The sequence below is a fragment of the Leuciscus leuciscus genome (genome assembly GCF_965113295.1).
Source record: "Leuciscus leuciscus genome assembly, chromosome: 18".
Lineage (NCBI taxonomy): Eukaryota > Metazoa > Chordata > Actinopteri > Cypriniformes > Leuciscidae > Leuciscus > Leuciscus leuciscus.
The window spans coordinates 6,822,437-6,838,612 of record NC_138742.1 but is presented as its reverse complement, the minus strand read 5'-3'; the positions used below and the strand labels follow the sequence as shown (position 1 = coordinate 6,838,612).

Below are 16,176 nucleotides of genomic sequence, written 5' to 3'. Positions count from 1 at the left end.
ATGGTCATTTATCAAGACAGGTGAATATGCTGAATTAAATGAAGTCTGGTAAATCATGACACATTTAAACAGTTCATTTAAAACTCAAAAATGCAGTGGTTTCAAAAGTGAGTTCGAGATGTTGTGCCTTTTGTTAATGAAGTGTTAAGAAGCTGCTCTTACATGCCTCACTTTGACAGGTGTGTTTGTAGTTTTCAATTTTGAAACTTTTTACTACATGTTTTAGTTGTGTGTGAGCCTTGTAACTCACTAATGAGTTAATCCATGTGGTTTTGGTCAATTAGTAAAGACAGGTGTTACAGGTTACACCCTCGGCTCGAGGCGCACCAGTGACGGAGAAAGAATTTTAATGTGTAGCCTTGCAGTAACACTTAAAGTCTTTATATATAATGCATTATACAATTATTTTAATGCATTAATTATGCCTTGTAATGCAATGCATGCATGGTCTCTCGAATAATTGTACACACCTTTAGAAAGTAATGCATTAAAACATGACAAACCACCAATTTCAGATGTAACAAGGAATCTGCATATATTATAATGCATTTTAACTTTGATTACAATTATTTATGAAAGGATATAATGCATTATAGCATTAATTATGAACACCTTTATAATGCATTATACATAGAGGCTTTAATTAAAGTGTTACCACTTTAAGTGTAAAAGTATTGAAGGAATGAGTATGACTATTGATAGTATGATTTGTGTGACCAAAAAAACAAAACAACGGGAGTTATTTTGTTTTTGCGTTTATTGTTTGGTACAGATCTACCAGCAGAGGCTAACTGGGATCTGCTAACCAGCCGAACCTTCAAACCCAAACCTTATGTTCAAGTAGGACGAATATTGCCCATAAGTATAACATCTTATACAAGGACATAATTTAAATGTGACAGTGAAACATTCACACTCCCTCTAAAAATCCATGATAATATGCACCTTGAAAAGAACCATGTTTGAATTGTGTAGGTTAAGACAAGGCTGAAGCCTCAGTGTAGTTATCAATGTCTTGAGAATGTAGATGTTTGCGCTCACTAGATGAAGTCAAGGTTTCTCAGCGGTCTTTGACCAAGATGTCTGCGACTCCATGCACTTGAGTGAGCTGAGGACAGTCAAGTGTTGCCAGAAGCTTCTGTGAGCCGGAGCGTTTGGGAACTAATGTCTCTGTCAGACACACTGTGGCTTGGCCTGAGATATCACTGAGAGAAAGGATGAAAGATAGTTATTTGATAGTGGCCAAGTGATGGTCATCCTCACTTTTCATAAAATAGTATGAAAAATTTGTTACATAATTTATCAGCATATTGCGTAGTTGCTGGATAAATACCTTAACCAACTTTAGTGTTTTGTTCTTCCCTCATATTTAAAAAATATAAAATATTTTCCTCATATTTTGAGGGTTTAATTGAACTTTTACGGCCATTAATATCAAATATCCTCTACTGACATCACCTTTGGCCACTAATGTATATTGGTAGTTAGTAAAAAAAAAGAAAATTAAAATACAAAAAATTAAATATATATATAATAATAAAAGTCATTTTATAATCAACATCATATTTTAATACATGAAAAATGCACAGACTTCAATGAATGATCCAGAGTTTTTAATTAATCAACTGAAACAGACTTTGGTGAACTAATTCACAAAAATGAATAAAACTTCGGAAACCATTTTTTGCTATTGAAGTTTAAATCAGAGAAACCATTAAAACATTATGTCTTAATACTGATTGTAAAACTAATCTTCTTTAGAAAACGGATTGTTTTTTAAATTTAGTAAAATAAATGAAGGTGACGTAGTGTGCTTTCTAGTGTGATAATAGTACATTATGCATAATTACAAGTAACTAACCCTAAACCTAACCGTAACTCTATTATAGTAAGTACATGTAGTTCATTAATATTACGAGTAAGTACAATGTGTAACCTAACCTTTATTTTTTTAAAGGGGTGGTATAATGCCCTTTTCACAAGATGTAAAATAAGTCTTTGATGTCCCCAGAGTGTGTATGTGAAGTTATAGCTCAAAATACCCCACAGATATTTTTATACAGCATGTTAAAGTTGTCACTTTTTGAGGGTGAGCAAAAATGCACCGTTTTTGTGTCTGTTCCTTTAAATGCAAATGAGCTGCTGCTCCCAGCACAGAGGGCGGAGCTACAACAGCTTGTGTTCTTTTATCTCACACACACATGCAAGGAAAATTTCAAAAACGTTCAGCCTTTTATGTTCAAACCGAAGTCAGACAATGATGGAGAGACATGTAGAAGCAACAGGACATTTCTGAATGGTTAGTTAGTGAATTTATGTAGCTTATGTGTAGTTATCTTCTAGTCATTGATTAGCATATTCTGTCATGATAATCTATAAATCGCGTTCCCGGGGGCGGGGTTTATGTAAATTTTAGGGTTTGTGATGTCACTAACCCGGGAGGAATGTCGTGTAGTCTCTACCAGCCGTTTGTTGTAGTCCTTAAAAAGAGATTTCTTCAAAAGCAAATATCTCCCTTTGCTTTGAACTTTGAGCGTCGTAACTTTGCAGATGTTGTTTATGCTCAAACAGCAACATTACACACTAACTAAAGTTAAAAAAGTGAAATAATAATCAACCACCCCTTTTTTTTAACCGGCAAAATCATTGTGAACATTCATTGTTAAAAACCACTTCATCAGAAAACAGTTTGATTCAGTCATTGCAAATGAACGTCTTACCCGTAGTGAATGGTTTTGACATGCTGCATTCCCAGTCCCTCGATCCGGATTATAACGTTCTTCAGCACACGGGGCAGTGGGTTCTGGAATTTGATCTTGACTTTCAGCTCTCTGCCCACTACAGCATCACATACAGGCTGAGAGAGAAAATCACACACACAAGCTGGATTAATGCAACATAGCCAGCTGGGTAATGTTATCAGCGGGTGGAGTCACTGAAACTCACAGTGATGATGAGGTCTGGTGTCCGCAGTCTGAAGCTGAACTGTTTGGCCAGAGTTTGTCTAGTCTCAGTGACCCGTCCCGAGAGAGTGAGCACCAGATCCGACTGATCCAGCAGCTTCTCCTTATAGTCCTCATAGTGCAGGGTCCACTCCAGAGACCGCACTACACAGCCAAAACATTCATGAGGCTCCATATACACATCAACATTTAAAATGGACTATATTAATAAGAACAATTGGTTACAATACCATATCAGTTATTGAATTACATTGGATTTGTCTTATTTACAAGTTCTATACCAGTGTAATACTTTTTATTTTAGTATTATTTATAGGTATATACTATTATAGAATTTATTACTTTAATTTGTATATTTTGCATTTTTAATGTAACTTTTTGTTTTAGTAATTTGTGTTTTAAAATATTTTTATATAGGTTAAATGAACTGTTATTGCAGTTGTAGTTTTAGTAATTTTAGTACTTCAATTTAAAATGATTTCAGTTAATTTTCATTTAAGTTTTTTATGTTTATCTAATATTTATATTGTATTAACACAATGGTAACATTAATGGTAATTGTATTGTATTAATATAGTAAAGTGTTATCATATTAATAATAATAATAATGATAATAATAACAATATTTGGTTACAAGTACCATATGAGTTATTGAATTAAATATAATTAAAATATAATTAATTTGGTTTCATCTTATTTACAAGTAGACAACAATACCAGTGTTAGTTTAGTATTATTAACATACTTCTATAGTATTTACTGTTTTTAATTAGCTCGTATTTTTATATTTTCTGTTTTTAAATTAATTTTAAAAGTTTTGTTGTGTGCTTTTGTCCTTTTTATTTGTTTTTTTTTGTTTGATTGATAAGTTTTTCATCTAATATTTATATTTTATTATTAATAATGATAATAACATTTAGTTACTAGTATGATCTGGGTTATTGAATTAAATGGAATGTTAGTAGAATTAAAAAAGGTTTAGTCCTATTTTACTAGTATACAACACTCTACCAGTGTTACTTTAGTATTATTTACATACTATTATAGTATGTATTAAAATGTGTAATATTTAATAATTATTATTAAAAAAAATTTAAGTTCTTTGTTGTGGTTTTTCTTTGATATTATTTAGATATTTACAGTAAGTTACCCAGCTTTAATTAAGTGTTATTGCAGTTGTAGTTTAGTACTTCAGTAAAAAAATAAAATAATAATAATTAAAATAAAAAACTGAAAATATATTAAAGTCATCCAAAGTCATCCAAACAAGTTTAAGTTTTAGTAATTGTTGTGTGCCTTTTCATTGTTATTGTTTTTTTTCTTTGTTTTTTTTTTTCTATAGCTTTAATTCAGTGTTATTGTAGTTGTAATTTAGTGTTTCATCTAATATTTATGTTTCAACTTTATTTCAATTACCAAAAAATGACTAACAATTGTTCAGTATCACAAATGTCTCATGTGTCGTTCTGCTGATGAGATCATCATCTCTCACCCTCATGGGGCTTGAGCTCAACACTGGTCTGGTCCTTCATCAGGACGGTCTTGTTGGCCGTCACCTGGCTGTAGAGGTCAACACTGCGAGGAGCGCTGCTGTTGTTCTTCAGAAGGATGGACAGCTCAGCATCCTGACCAACACATGGTCCATCACCCAGCATGGACACATCAACAGTCACTTCACTGGCACTGGTGGGAGAGTAGACGGATCGCTTGGAGCCGAAGCTACAGGCCGTTTCCACAGCGGTGCGCTCCTCCGCCGAACCTGATCAATGACGGGGAAACGAGAGGGCAGGGATCATTATAAGCACATTTAAAGTCCCTCTGTGGTGAAAATAAAGTTTTTAATGTTGTTTATTTGTCTATGTGGTGTTTTTAATATGCTTTAAAACAAACCATGTGCAAATTCATCAGTCATGTCACTAAATGTTACAATAGTTTTTGAATTTTCACAATGCTTTATTTTAGTGCTGTCAAATCAAATAATCATGATTAATCACATCTAACATAAAAGTTTGTAAACACACACACACACACACACACACACACACACACACACACACACACACACACACACACACACACACACACACACACACACATATATACACACACATATATACACACACACACACACACACACACACACACACACACACACACACATATATACACACACACATATATACACACACACACACACACACACACACAATAAATGTAAATATATGTATAGCGATAAATTTGATAGAACTACTTTTTGTATAAAGTTTTACATTTTTGAAGTACATTTTTAAATTGTGCTTTATAAATGCATTTGAATTTGATACTGATACACTTAAAATAATAATAATAATGATGTGAGTAAAAACATGATGTGTAGTTTACACATTTGGATTACCAAAACTCTTCAGTACCAAATTGGAATTTTGAGAGTTTTTTTCCCCACAAATGCATTTTGATTTTATTCAAACACAATAAAATGTTTTGTGAAATTTATATATATAAATATATATAATTTTATACCTATTTAGTACAAGAAAAAAAAATATTTTGATTATAAAATAATGATGTATTTTTCAAATTAAGCATTTCAAAAGCATGTAAACGTTTTTGTCACATTTAAGTGCAAACCTTATCACTACTGTCACTGAGCCTGGGTTCTCCCAAGGTTTTTTTTTTCTCCATTAGGTCACCTGATGGAGTTTTAGGACACCATTAGGTCACTTGATGGAGTTTTTCGGTTCCTTGCCACTGTTGCCTTTGGCTTGCTCAGTTGGGGATATTTTGGGGATATTTAATTTAATTTAATCAATCAATAAATTCCTCTTGAAACAAACTTTGTTGTATTATTTTAATTTAATACTGTGAAGCTGCTTTGATACAATCTGTATTGTGAAAAGCGCTATACAAATAAACTTGACTTGACTTGACTTACTGTCACATCATTATTTAATGTGGATTTTCACCTTCTGGGTGTTTGTAGAGGTGTGTGATATCCACACGTTTGTCTGAGCCGACAGCTTTGGTGCTGATGCAGTGACCCACTGCGCTCTTGTCTACCCGAATCACATCGAAGGTCCCGTTAGTTTTGCGCTGCCAGTAGACTTTATCGCTGTTCACCTACAACACAAAGAGCCAAATATTTAGTACTAGCACACCATATTATAAATATATGTCGTGAGATTATGTGCGACAGATAGAAATATGAGGCAGAAATGCTCATAAAACATTAGACATCATTAAATATGAACCTCTTTATGATGGAATCTTAAATTACAGGAAAGTAATTAGCATACTTCAGCAAAAACGAAGCCCGTGTCATATTTGAGGAAGGTCTGTCCACTGCGGACCGCAGCAACAGATGTTGGGCCGCAGCGGAAGACGCCCTGGCTGGTCTCCTGAGGAGTGGAATCAACCACCTGCCACCCTCCAAAACCAGATGGCAGGTCGGGACGAGCCATCCAGGCCTCATTCCACACGTGGAAGTTCCTACATAGAGAGAAAAGCAGCAACTTTCAACTGGCTTTGTAATGGCATTGAATAGTGACCGAGTTTCGACTCTCTCGTGAACGCGCGTACGGCTGTTGCTGGAAGCCAGGGATTATAGTTTATAAAGTTATAAATATGGATATTTTTCTTACAAAAACCCATCGCTTTGCTTCAGAAGGCATTTATTAAGCCACTGGAGTCATACGGATTACTTTTATGATGGAGCTTTTTGGAGCTTCAAAAACTTGGGCACTATTCAATGTCATTTCAAAGCATGGATGTTGCTTAGTATAACTCCGATTGTGTTTGACTGAAAGAAGAAAGACATACACCTAGGATGGATTGAGGATGAGTAAATTATGGTTACATTTCCATTTTTGGGTGAACTAAACTATTCCTTCAACGTTGTCAAATTAATGAACATGATACAACTTCTATGAAATCACAAATAGCCTACTTCCTGAGGCGTCCTGCACTGCACTTGCATGAAACTGCAGTATCATGGAAAAAGGAAAATGGGTGGTAATGCAAGTAAAGCCATATGTTGCTTAAAATAAAACATAAAAACCGTTAAACTTATTTTATTTCAGCTAGTTGCCACATTTCCCATTCTAATAGTTTAAATTGATGTAGGCCTACCAAAATAAAAATTAATAAAAACTGTATAGACATTTCGAAAATAAATAAAATTAGGCTATTTGAACTCAATTGAACTACTTTAATGAAACTATATTTAAAATGAAAACTATTTTTTAGCATCGCGACGATAGTAAAATAACACGTGAATTCTTAAAGACACGATCTTACCAGATTATATCCCGGTTAAGGTGTTTAATCTCTTCAAGATTCTCGTCTAAATAAACATCTGTTGTCAAGGAACTGTCAGTGTCATGAGCAGAGCTGAAGTTTGAGACTGGACGCGTGGGAATGCCAAAACACCGACACACTGAGAGAAAAGGAGAGAAACATTAACAAAGTGCCCAAGATTTCATATTTCCCAACCTCTCTGGTCCCGTTTCCATTTAGCGTGAATGTGCGATTTGTATCTGGATGTTGATACGCAAAAAAGACAATGTAAACTCGTTTGTGAATGGAATTCGTTCTGATCTGCCTGTCCTGTCATTTTCGGAGAGGCTAGCAATAGCGAGCTAGCTTTGAAAGCATACGATCCCTTCACTCCAAAGCCACGGCTCTTTCAAAACACGAACACATACACAGCAGGGAGCAATCAAAAGCAGTGTTAAACTACATGTCTCGAAGCAACATTACAATAATATAAATATATATATATACACACACACACACACACACACACACACACAATATTTCTGGAACAGGAACAAATCACCTACTCTGCGTTTAATTGGCCTACATTATTAATACATCATTCATTGAATGCTTATTTCTGAATTGTTTTAGTTGGACGTTCATTTAACATTTTTGAAATGTTACTAGGCCTACTTACTTCACAACATTCAGATAACATTCAAAAGTTAAGTTCCCATAAATGTTTGCAAAATGATTAAATGTTCACATAATCACATAAAACATTTAAATAACTGGATGATTTGAACATTCATGGAACATTAAGAAATAACGTTTCCATAACTTAATGGTTCTTAGAACATATTTTTGTTAGCAGGACAGGTGTAATTGCACTTTTTTCATTAATTGTACTTGTACATCTCTAATGTAAATATTGTGTGGCGGAAAATATATCCAATGATCTGTTTTCTAGATACAGAAGCAACATTATATGGATAAACATTGTGTCATGATCACATGTTAATGCCAAGTGTAAACAGGGCCTCTTTTAAGGGTGTAAGTGACAACACTTTGATTATATTTCTTTACTAAACTATGGTCATGATTCAATTCGATTAACCTTTTGGTACTATGCAGAATTGCTATATATAAATACATGATTTTATTAAAGACTCTTCTCAATTGCAATCCTTCACTCTCTATGTTAGACAACAGCAGTATAAGCACTTGTAGGCAAGCTGGTTCTATCCTCCTGGTTCTATCCTTCTTCTATCCTAATTTTTAGGCCCCTATTCTGTATCATTTTCAATAATGCTCAATAAAATATTACGTGTGTTGGTGACTCCAGCAAAGACCCAGCACTGTCCATATTTGACAGGTATTCCTTTACTGTTGTGGTATTGTTTCAGTATGGCACTGCTTCCACTCCAGGCTGTTGGAGAAAGTCCTCCCTCATTGGTATTTTTCCAGTTACCCATCAGCACACCTTGTTCGTCGTTGGAATTAACCTGACACATTGACAAAATGATTTTATCTGCTTCACGTCATCACGATTCATTGATCATCACTGAGCTGCAGACCTATCAGTCGTCCTTACACAACAACAGAGCATGGAAAAATCCAATGTTGGTAAAAAGAGAGTCTAGACCTACCATGGCAGATGCCACTCTGACTATGTTAACAGGGTCTCCCCATCCCGAGCAAGGACTGCCACTCTTCTCCAACACAAAGAAACAAGCCGCCAAGACTCCTTCATCAAACTTAGAACCACAGATCAGAGGTTGGAGATTGAAACAAGCACATTACAGAAAATAAAAGTTTGAAATGTTGTCTTGAAAATAATGCAACATAGTAGAGGTCTTCACGGGTCTACTTGGATCCGAAAACCCGAGGTCCGACCCGAGACCCGAGCGGTTTCGGGTCCAAAACTCAGACGAATGTCTCGGACACGGGTCGGGTTCGGTATTAGTGGCCTCGGGTCTCGGGTAATTTAAAATAAATATGCTTATTCCAAATGGACCCGAGAAGACCCAAACTATGTTGGGCATTTAACAAAATTGCATTATTTAAAACAACTCTATGACACCGTTCTCTCACTTTTTCTAAGTGAGAGAGCGAATCCGCGCTTCTACGTGCAATGGGCTATAAGCACGGTTGCCTCCGCATTTATTTACTCAGTTATTAATTTGCTTAGTTATATAATTTATAATTTGAATAAGTGAACAACCCCAATAAACTTGGGGTAATCAGAATTTTTTTTTTTCATTAGGCTACATTATAGATCGGAATTTTCTTCAGGAAACTGGCAGACTTGAATAAATAGCGATAAACGATAAAAATTGCACATTTTTTTTTATAATTAATCCAAAGTTTGAACATTTATGAGTAGGCTAAAACATCTTATTTTGAACGTGCGTTGTGTGACTGTTTACAGTAAGCAGACACGTTGCTCAAATAAAGAAAAGTTGCAAAAATAAAGACATATGCCTACATGGTATTTGACCTGCTATGGCGGTTCTAATGCCTTGTTTTTAATCTGGTTTTATCTAAACAACTTTTTAACAACGGGATTGTAGGCTAAATAACAACATTTTAGTAAAAGTCAATGACTGGGAGACTTTGGATATTTTATTGAAAATCTGTTATAGGCTACATTTGAAAAACAGCCATCGGTAGCCTAAATTTTACCCTGTGGTGGTTCTAATGTTAATCATCGTATGGTCCGGTAAATAACATTATGCCAAATTTTATAGGATGTAATGGGTTACCGACCGTGATGTGTGATTGACATTTCAGCACTTCAGAGCATAGGCCTACTTGCGCGTCTATGTTAAGTGCATTTTTGAGAAACGCAGAGCTGCAGGCTGTGCACAATGTAAATGCCGTTTACGTTCGGGTCCAGTCGGGTTCTAAAGGAAATGGCGTCAGGTCGGGTCGGATCCGGGTCTAATTTTATCGGGTCTGTCTCGGGTCGGGTTTTTCTTTAAAAAAAATTAATTTATGCACGTCGGGTTCGGGTAAGTAGTGATTCGGGTCGATTCGGGTCGGGTACAGTTTTTAGGACCCAAGAAGACCTCTACAACATAGGTTTTCTACTTCATGGAACGTGCTCAGATGTCTAAAGTGGAATATCTGCTTGAAATATATCCCAACTAACAAGTTTAGGTTCCCAGGACGTTTCTAGGAATATATATTTTTGAGTCTCAGAACGTTTTAAAATTTTTACCTCTGAAGTCGGAGAACTATTCTGCAACCATGATTCAATGTTTCAACAATAATCAGCTTGTATTGATCCACTGTTAAATTAATCTTTTACGCATTTGGCAGCCACTTTTATTCAAATTACGAGCTACACTGTAAAGAAAAGTTGCTACCTTAAATTTTTAAGTACAATCAACTTGGATGTTTAAGTAATTTCAACTTCAATTATATTAAGCTGACTAAACTAAAAAAAAATAGTTGAATCTTGTATAACTTATATGTATTTAAAAAAAGTTGAAAATTGCTTAACTTATTTTGATGAGTTAAAGCAATGTAAAAACATATGTTGTTATAACTTATTGATCATATAATTTTTTTTCATATAAGATCATATAAGTGTTTTTGCAAATAATTAATTCTCTGGGAATCAAACCATGCAATGCTCTACTGTCTGAGCTCCAGGAAGGATAAAACAAACCTTCTTAAAACAAGTCAAATACATTTTCATTTGAAATATAAAAAAAATTATTAGCTGAACAGTATTAAGAATAAATCCTAAAATCAGCCATTTGAAAACATTCTTAAGTAATGTTAGTTTACGATTGTAAAAATTCATAGAAAATGAAAATTCCAAGAATGATGATGAGAATTCTTGAAAAATCACCAGATAATAACAGGAAACCTACATTTTACTGATACGTTTAAACAACTACTGAAAACACTCAGTTTTTGAAATTTGAAATGTTGAAATTTTACCTGACCAAAATTCCAGGTTCTGGTTCCAATCTGTTTCTCTGTTCCATAGTACAGTTTGCCCATATTATTCAGTACATATTCAGTCCTCTCAGCTTCATCATTCATGTACACAGAGTCGTCTGTTAAGAACAGAAAGAGAGAGAAAGTTGACATTTCAATGGATTAGCTTCATTAACATGTAAGTACATTCTGTTATTTCATGATTCAGTGTAATTGTCTTATGCCTGCTATACAGACTGTGCGATTTCGGCAATCCTATAAGATCATTACAAATCACACTGTACGACATGGATCTAATAAACTTGGGTACGGCATGCTTGTAGAGACTGTACGATGATGACACCTACTGAATCGGCTATACGACGCAAGTTAGTTGTAAGAATTAAATGTCATCAGCATGTGCTAGTGGTAAATAAATAGAGCAAAATCAATCGCACTTTGGCAATTGTGATTTTTATGTGCGCTGAAAATAGAGGAGGAGGCGAAAGAGGAGAATATGGCTAGGTAAAAGAAGCCAACATGCCATGCCAATTTTGCAAATGGAGCTTGAGTAAAGTAGTTTTAAGTTATAGCACCATGACACGTTGATCAATATGACATTTCATGTTGCATTTGTATTGGCCAGCAAACACTGAGATGATCATGCTACATTTCTGACACTGTCAGACAATTATCACAGGCTATTTTTGGGCGCAAGGCCATCTCACTGTACGACGTACGACCACCGTTTGGGAGCCACGACCACAGAAATCGCCATGATTGGTCATCTTTTGTCTGGGACAGCCCAAAATCTTACAATGTGTGTGTGTGTTAGTTTTAGGTACTGATAGACACATACTGTGTCCCCTTATTTCCTCTCTCTTCAAATAATACCTTTGCACCAGGGGTTGAACAGCATGTAAATGTCATTTTCAGGTGTGTCTGGTGAAGTGGCCTTTCCCGCCGGGCAGTTTGTGACCACAGTGAGTTTGTACCGTCCAATACAAGCGTTTGGAAGGGAGTAAACTGACAGTCTGATTATGGTCTTCGCCTGTTCAACGATCTTTACCTCCCAGGCATCCTTCTTGAATTCCGACACTAATGGAACAATTACAAAACTGCCGCTGTGTACGGGTATGTCGTTGCCTGCAAAACACACACATACAAGAATCATCTTTTTATCAGGTGATACCAGACGGTTTGTATGGCAGGTGTAAACAGGATCATCGTTTGCAACAGTAAGTACAGTAAAGCCATGACTGACCCAGTCTCAGCTCCAGCTGAAGCTGGTCTCTGTTTGGAACAAAAGGTCTGGACAGCTCAATAGACATCTGGAAACACTGTCCTCTACGGACGATGAGATGACTGCTAAAGAAACCATCGGTGTGATGCTCCTGTCGATTCTGTCCTTTCCTGGTTCTGATGAGATCAATAGATCGTACCTGCAGTACTGCATCTAAACAATTAGACATATAAGGAAAGCTTAGCATGATGACAAACAAAAAAAATTGCATTCATATTTTTTTTTAAGTATAGTTTTGGCGATATCTTTCTTAAGAAAACTTGTATATGGTTTCAGGTTCATTTGACCCTGAGGTGAATGTGATTTCGGTCACCGTGATTTTGCCAAGTAAGACATGTTCCTGGATCAACATATCTTTGTTGATCCTGGAATAACATTCCTGCCCCAAAATTTAGTCCTTACCCTATCCCTACCCCTAAACCTAACCCTACCCAAACTTTTCCCTAAAATCAGAGGGAAATGATAGGTGAATAACACTGATGTTGAAGCACCTCACCCTGGTTTTAAGCCTAAACTTGACATAAACTGTAGGCTACATTTGTCCCTCAAATCTGATTGGTTGATTGGAAAGTTGTTCCAGGATCAACAAAGATGTTGATCCAGGAACATGTGGTACTTGGTGAAATCACGTTCACCTGTGATTTCACCAAGTACAACATGATCCTGGATCAACATATTTGCTGATCCTGAAACAATATTTCAAACAACCAATCAGATTTGAGGGACAAGTTTACAGTTAATATCAAGTTTAGGCTTACAACCAGAGTTAGGCGCATTTGAATTTTGTATTCAAAAACCGCATGATACAGATCTATACAGTGAAACCATCGCTAAAACATCACACTCAGTCAGAATAGGCTGAAGGACTGCACACAGTAGTAGTGCAAACATATTTTGCAATACTTATACAATCCCTAGTGAAAAATTAATACACTAAAATGTATTTGAAATACATTTATTTTATACCAAGTACAAATACATTAACATATTTATGTGTTTTAATATAAATACCCAGCAACTGTACTTTCTGTATACTAAATTGATATACTTAAAGTCTGCTAAACTGGAGCAACTAATTTTGTACTTAGTTATCCAGAAATAGTGCTGAAATTCAACTAGAGATATACTTAAGTATATTTGATTGTGCTAAAGTGGAACTATTGCAAGTACTTTAGGTACACTTTAAATATCCTATATTTAAAGATATTATTCAGAGATCATACCCTTACTACTGTAATAGTGATATTAAACACATTTTAAGGCTTAATATTAAGAAATGTGCATTGTGCAAATAAAGAAGTACTCCAAATAAAGTTTATTTATATTTATATCAGTAAGTCTCAAGCGATATGTCAGTAAATATGTTAGTATAAAATAAATGAATTTTAAATAAATTTTTGTAAAAAAAAAAAAAAAAAATTCAGGAGGGATAGTATAAGCTTTGTCAATGTAAGATAATGACAATCAGACCTTAATATTATTTGCACTGCAGTATTAAGATATATCGCTCTTACCGTTCACTTCTACATGTGGACCCCTGAGAGGAAGAGAGAGACATTTTTCAAACTTTATGCTTAAAGCTATAATTACTTACAAAACAACGTTTAAATGGAATTAATTTTTTTTTGCACTCATACAAGTTGAATTTACTGCAGAAAACTGTGGAGAAAAGAAAGTGCTAAAGATGTTTCTGGCTTTCTTATCAAAATATAAGGATAAAAAAAATCTAAATTAGGATTATGTGCAAAATTAAACTAGATCACAAACACACACACAAGAAATAAATTGATAGAATAGAATACTTACATGTTTGCGGTTCTTGTCCTTGAATTAATTTGAGGAGTGTATGTTCCTATTTGGACAGATCACTGAACCTAAACAACTTGAACTTCAGTCTGGAGGCAAAACTGTTTCTCCTTAGCAGCCATGATATGTCTGCTGTATATATTCACATCTTCATCTCCACCCATCCACAGATCAGAGCTGAAGAGTGTGAAGAATTTCATGTATCATTACAGAAATGTTTGTGTTGTTGAGGTTGAACCTCACAAGGTATTTTTAACATCTTATTTAAATATGGCCTTTAAATCATCACTTAAATTAAGATTGGTCTCATTTGTTGTAATTATGTCAAAGGAGGAGTAATTAGAGATAATAATCATAACATTTTAACTGCTTCATTAAGACATTAACTTCTCAACTAAATTCTTAACTGATAAGCAGGATTTCTATAATAAGCATTTACTGAGCATTTACTAATACTGAACCTCAAACACACGTGCACCAAAAGAAACAGAATGAATATATATATATATATATTTTTTTAGAAGCCCATTACTTAATGACAAGTAGCTTTTCCTCTGTGGTTTTAGACCCCTAGTGGTCTGTGAAAGTGCTAGGGGTCTGTGGAAAGATATATAAACAAGTAATGTTCTTAAAATACTGTGTATAAAAACAGTTTCTGTATTTCTCTGAGGTTAATGGAGCCTTAAGTGATGTAATAAAAATTAAACCACAGTAACAATTAACACAACATTAACACATCCATTACACAACTGACAACTCTATGAATGGACCATTTTTTTAAAATATTTAAAATTGCACAATTATTGTATTTAATATTGAATATAAATTATAATATATAATACATTATTAAGTGTGTAAAGCTATAATGCATCAGGAAGGTGTGTTAAGTCAGAAATCTTTGTTTCAGCATCACGCACATTGTAATTGGCATTCCACAGTCCTTCGTCTCCCTAATGAGGAACAAGTAATGATGATGGAATTATGCAGCAAACACCTTCAGTGAACGATTCAAACATGTGGAAAAACTGCTCATGACTTACATGGTGAATAAAATGGTCACTAACACAATAATTCTTTAACTGGAGGCACTAAAAGTAAATCACCACATTTTATGAATAATTACATACCGTAGTTAACATAGCATTTTAAATTTGAAAATCATAACTGTAATTGTATGTAGGCATTGGTTGCTGAAGTTTTTAATAAATAAATAAATAGCGTCTGTAAGAGCCATTATGCTCTATTTATAATTTGTTGTAGTTACACTGTTGGACACTGGGTGGAGTGTGGGTTTAATAGGTAGGCTATATAGCCAGAGCACAAGTGAAGTCAGGTGTAAGTAATGAGGGAAGCAAAATTGTTTTGACCATGTCAGTATGACGACATGCAAACTTGTGGATTACAATGTGTTAGAGCATCGAAACTGTGACAAATAAAGCTGATAAATGCAGTACTGGAAGCGTTTTGTTTGGATCTCGTGCCTCAGAAATAAAGAAACACCTCTGTAATGGCACATAAAAACAATCCAAAACCGCTAAGGTATGGGAGGCCGGATGGGACGAAACACACTGAAACACTTGCAACACACATTGAAACACTTGCAACACACACTGAAACACTTGCGACACACACTGAAACACTTGTGACACACATTGAAACACTTGCGACACACACTGAAACACTTGCGACACACACTGAAACACTTGCAACAACACACATTGAAACACTTGCAACACACATTGAAACACTTGCAACACACACTGAAACACTTGCGACACACACTGAAACACTTGCAACACACACTGAAACACTTGCGACACACACTGAAACACTTGTGACACACATTGAAACACTTGCGACACACACTGAAACACTTGCGACACACATTGAAACACTTGCGACACACACTGAAACACT

General features: G+C 35.0%; 1 protein-coding gene and 1 long non-coding RNA gene across 2 annotated transcripts in view; both read right to left on the bottom strand.

The window, feature by feature from the left end:
- LOC309481028 overlaps positions 1–16,176 on the bottom strand; it is a 192,335-nt gene that overhangs the window by 137,156 nt on the left and 39,003 nt on the right. The window lies entirely within an intron of this gene.
- The window catches only part of LOC309480230 (uncharacterized protein), a gene marked incomplete at its 5' end in the record, with an annotated part of 33,531 nt that continues 17,820 nt past the window's right edge, over positions 466–16,176 (bottom strand). The window contains 12 exons of the mRNA XM_082144640.1: positions 466–1,205; positions 2,721–2,857; positions 2,947–3,107; positions 4,456–4,722; positions 5,927–6,080; positions 6,257–6,449; positions 7,257–7,395; positions 8,545–8,722; positions 8,867–8,974; positions 11,172–11,290; positions 12,045–12,296; positions 12,415–12,606. Of these exons, the coding sequence (XP_082000766.1) occupies positions 1,061–1,205; positions 2,721–2,857; positions 2,947–3,107; positions 4,456–4,722; positions 5,927–6,080; positions 6,257–6,449; positions 7,257–7,395; positions 8,545–8,722; positions 8,867–8,974; positions 11,172–11,290; positions 12,045–12,296; positions 12,415–12,606 (2,045 nt within the window). The 3' untranslated portion in view covers positions 466–1,060. The remainder of the gene's footprint in view (positions 1,206–2,720; positions 2,858–2,946; positions 3,108–4,455; positions 4,723–5,926; positions 6,081–6,256; positions 6,450–7,256; positions 7,396–8,544; positions 8,723–8,866; positions 8,975–11,171; positions 11,291–12,044; positions 12,297–12,414; positions 12,607–16,176) is intronic.